Here is a 5,000-nt window from a genome sequence, read left to right on the forward strand (position 1 = left end):
TTATGCTCTGGGCCTGTTTTGCTGCCAATGGAACTGGTGCTTTAAAAGTGACAATGAAAAAGGAGGATTACCTCCAAATTCTTCAGGACAAGCTAAAATCATCAGCCCGGAGGTTGGGTCTTGGGTGTAGTTGGGTGTTCCAACAGGACAATGACCCCAAACACACCTCAAAAGTGGTAAATTAATGGCTGTAAGTCCTGACTTAAACGTGTGGACAATGCTGAAGAAACAAGTCCATGTCAGAAAACCAACACATTTAGCTGAACTGCACCAATTTTGTGGTCAAAAATTCAAGCAGAAGCTTGTGGATGGCTACCAAAAGTGCCTTATTGCAGGTAAACTTGCCAAGGGACATGTAAGCAAATATTAACATTGCTGTATGTATACTTTTGACCCAGCACATTTTCAGTAGACCCATAATAAATTCACAAAAGAAGCAAACTTCATGAATGTTTTTTGTGACCAAGAGTTGTAGAAAGGATTGTAAACTCAAGACAGCCATGACATGATGTTCTTTACAAGTTTTTGTCAACTTTTGACTACGACTGTACATTCAAGCTCATAATAGGCAAAGTCATGTGCAAATTAAAGCTGCAAGCAGCGTTGGTCGGGCCCGCGTATTTGGCAGGTGCTAGTCCTAAGTGTCCCAATACTTTTGTCCAGTTTTAGTCCCAAGTGTCCCAATACTTTTGGCAAGTTGTAGTCCTAAGTGTCCCAATACTTTTGTCAAGTTGTAGTCCCAAGTGTCCCAATACTTTTGTCCAGTTTTCGGCCTAAGTGTCCCAATACTTTTGTCCAGTTTTCGGCCTGTGTCCCAATACTTTTGTTCGGTGGTAGTCATAAGTGTCCCAATACTTTTGTCTAGTGGACCTACCTTGTCTGCATTGTGTGGGCACGCTGGTGCTGCCTGCTTTTAAGCAGCCATCTTAAAAAAACAGCAGCGCAGCAGCATCAGCGCAGCGGGTCTTCGAAGGGTCATAAAATCAAAACCGGAGCAGGTATTAAAACGCTGTTCTGTTATTTTATACACAAGGGTTTAATCTCTCTCCTGTGTTAGTTTGAAGCCGAAACGACAAACGCGCTCAGAGGAAGGTGACCGGTTTTTACAAAAACATTTGTTTTGAAGGGGGAATAGCAAACTTCCTGTTGATTTTTGCTGGGGGTTGTCAATTAATGAAATGTAGGTCTAAGTGAGCCCTACATAGAGGTTTTTGTTTCATGTCTCTCCGACCTTCCCAGTGGGAGTTACAGGCAGTTTTGTCCGTTTTTTCATCCGAGGAGCAGTTATTTGTGCGTTTCATTAAAAAATTGCGCTAGAGCACATTTTTGAGATTTGGGGTTAGGTTTTTTTTATTAGATCGCAATTTTTGCCAGTCCTGATGTGTGTGTTCAGTTCGGTGAGTTTTGAAGCATGTTAAGAGGGTCAAATTACAGCTCAAAGAGGCAAAAGTGACTGTTTTTAGTACTTTTTTGTCTTGAAGGGGGAATTGCCAACTTCCTGTTGATTTTTGCCCGGTGATATACAATTATGAAAACTAGGTCTAAGTCAGACCTACATACAGGTTTTTGTTTCATGTCTCTCCGATCTTCCTAGTGGGAGATATAGGCAGTCTAGTTTGTTTTTTTTCCTAGGGGGCGCTAGAGCGCAATTTTGAGTTTTGAGGTTTGTTTTTTTTTAAAAAAAGGTCATTTTCGCAGGTCCTGATGTGTGGGTCAAATATGGTGAGTTTTGAAGCATGTTAAGTGGGTCAACATTCAATTTAATGTGGCGGCGGAAGAATAAAGAATAAAACCTTACAAATTCAATAGGTCCTTATGTCCCATTGCATAAGGACTCCCTTCGGGAGTCCTTTTGCAATGGGCCATGCGGGCCCTAATAATCTATAGACTCACTCAGCTAACAGGGTAAATTCATGCCAACACAGCAGTATATTGACAAGAAAGGTCAGTTTACTGATTTTAGCCTATATGACAATATTATATTGACATGTGTGTGCTATAGATTGGTGTTTTGTTTTGAACACCGAAATAAGTGACAAATGACAAGAACAAAAGAAAAGGAGGGTCTTTCTGACCTGGTGAGATCTGCAAGTGATCAAGAAGACCGACTGCTGTTTGTCATCCGGCTCCACGGACGCCTCCACCACCACGGACTGATTCTCGATGTCCAGCACGCACTCGTAGTCCAGAGTCTCATCCTAAATGAAGCATGAACTTTTTAAAGCATGTCCAGAAAATTGTATATTTAACAACATACGGATGAATATTCCTAAATATGCTTAAAGGTGAACATTATCACAATTTCAGAAGGGTTAAAACCATTAAAAATCAGTTCCCAGTGGCTTATTTTATTAGTCGAAGTTTTTTTCAAAATTTTACCCATCACGCAATATCCCTAAAAAAAGCTTCAAAGTGCCTGATTCTAACCATCGTTATATACACCCGTCCATTTTCCTGTGACGTCACATAGTGAAGCCAACACAAACAAACATGGCGCATAGAACAGCAAGCTATAGCGACATTAGCTCGGATTCAGACTCGGATTTCAGCGGCTTAAGCGATTCAACAGATTACGAATGTATTGAAACGGATGGTTGTAGTGTGGAGCAGAGGTGGGTAGAGTAGCCAGAAATTGTACTCAAGTAAGAGTACTGTTACTTTAGAGATTTATTACTCAAGTAAAAGTAAGGAGTAGTCACCCAAATATTTACTTGAGTAAAAGTAAAAAGTATGTTGTGAAAAAACTACTCAAGTACTGAGTAACTGATGAGTAACATACACACTCATATCATATATATATATATATATATATATATATATATATATATATATATATATATATATATATATATATATACATACATACATACATACATATACATTGATATATACAGTATATAATTTATAAGTATTTATTTTGCTGTTTTTGTTTACATGTTAAAGATGTTTTAATGAATATACATGCATGTTTAACACATATAGATTCCTTTCTTTCATGAAGACTAGAATATAAGTTGGTGTATTACCTGATTCTGATGACTTGCGTTGATTGTAATCAGACAGTCGTGATGATAACGTCCACGTTTTCAAATGGAGGAGAAGAAAAGTTCCTCCTTTCTGTCTAATACCACATGAAAGTGGTGGGTTTTTGGCATCCTATTTGTCCAGCTTCCATATTCGTTTTTATACACTTTACAAGAAATATATTGGTGTCAAAACTCCGTAGCTTGCTAGCTTGTTTACGCTGGCTTTCGGAGACTCTTGTTTTGAAAGCGCAGGCGCGATGGCGCGGCACTTTTATTGTGAAGACAGGAACGTCCTCATGTGCGGTCAGTCTTGAGGCTTTTGACGGTACGGTTGAAATAAAACAAGTATCTTTTTTCCTTCACACTTTTGATTGATTGATTTGAACTTTTATTAGTAGATTGCACAGTACAGTACATATTCCGTACAATTGACCACTAAATGGTAACACCCCAATAAGTTTTTCAACTTGTTTAAGTCAGGTCATGTGACCACCTGGCTCTGTTTGATTGGTCCAACGTCACCAGTGACTGCATCTGATTGGTGGAACGAAGTGAAACGTCACCAGTGACTGCATTTGTTGAAACGCAGGCACTATGAAGGTCTGTCTGACAGACCAAAACAAACAAAGCGTGCATTAACAGATCGATAAAAATTAGTAGCGAGTAGCGAGCTGAATGTAGATAAAAGTAGCGGAGTAAAAGTAGCGTTTCTTCTCTATAAATATACTTAAGTAAAAGTAAAAGTATGTTGCATTAAAACTACTCTTAGAAGTACAATTTATCCCAAAAGTTACTCAAGTAGATGTAACGGAGTAAATGTAGCGCGTTACTACCCACCTCTGGTGTGGAGGCAGGTAGCGAAAACGAAATTGAAGAAGAAACTGAAGCTATTGAGCCATATCGGTTTGAACCGTATGCAAGCGAAACCCACGAAAACGACACGACAGCCAGCGACACGGGAGAAAGCGAGGACGAATTCGGCGATCGCCTTCTAACCAACGATTGGTATGTGTTTGTTTGGCATTAAAGGAAACTAACAACTATGAACTAGGTTTACAGCATATGAAATACATTTGGCAACAACATGCACTTTGAGAGTGCAGACAGCCCATTTCAGGCGCGCTAAGAACATATATTTTTTTCCACGATTTCAGCACTCAGGTTAACCATACCTAAATAGACACAAAATACTACATTACACAAGACCATACCTGCCAACTTTTGAAATCAGAAAAACCTAGTAGCCAGGGTCCATGGGCCGCAGGCCCCGGTAGGTCCAGGACAAAGTCCTGGTGGGGGGTTCAGGCTTCGCCCCCCGACGCAAAATGATTGATTGCATTCAGACAGGTTAAAATGTTGCTAAAACCATCACTTTTCTATCAGTCACAGTGACTTTTCAAAACAAAAATATTACAGCAAAAATCATATGGGTTGATTGACATGTTTATTCTGTAAGCTAACTTCAATAGTTTGAAATTATTTTGACAGTTAATGCCAGTTATCCTGTCAACCTTTCACAAGACTTCAATTTGTTAATTGAAAGTATAAACACTTTTTACAGTAAACAAATGGTAAAACAGTACTAAACAATTCCATTAAAAAAAACAATTGGTGTCATTATTAACTTTCTGTCCAAGCTTGTATAATCTACTGCCTTGTTCAATTGTAAAAAAATATTCTGTGCCTAAAATTCACATTTCTTTCACAATTATCATACTGTAAACATGGTAAGCTAACTTCATTAAAATTAATAGTCCTGTCAATAGCATGGAATTACAATTCAAATGTAGTTTTTTTGTAAGCCTTTCAAAAGAATTCAAAATATGAAAAATGAATGAAAATCAATTTAAGCCATCAGACACTTGAAAAGTGGCACATCACATCTCTAATGTAATCATTTGAACTTTTCAACAGAAATAGCGCTGCAAAAATATTAAGGACATACTTCTGTATTTTGGTAGTTATGCTGTCAAC

General features: G+C 38.4%; 1 protein-coding gene across 4 annotated transcripts in view; it reads right to left on the minus strand.

Annotated features, from left to right (window-relative positions):
- Positions 1–5,000, minus strand: part of plxnb1a (plexin b1a) — a 303,093-nt gene that overhangs the window by 71,179 nt on the left and 226,914 nt on the right. For 3 of the 4 annotated variants that reach the window (XM_061973897.2, XM_061973873.2, XM_061973881.2), the window contains one exon: positions 2,076–2,198. The exons of the other annotated variant lie outside the window; for it this stretch is intronic. In XM_061973897.2, the coding sequence (XP_061829881.2) occupies positions 2,076–2,198 (123 nt within the window). The remainder of the gene's footprint in view (positions 1–2,075; positions 2,199–5,000) is intronic. 4 annotated transcript variants of the gene reach the window in all.

The sequence above is a fragment of the Nerophis lumbriciformis genome, linkage group LG01 (genome assembly GCF_033978685.3).
Source record: "Nerophis lumbriciformis linkage group LG01, RoL_Nlum_v2.1, whole genome shotgun sequence".
Classification (NCBI taxonomy): domain Eukaryota; kingdom Metazoa; phylum Chordata; class Actinopteri; order Syngnathiformes; family Syngnathidae; genus Nerophis; species Nerophis lumbriciformis.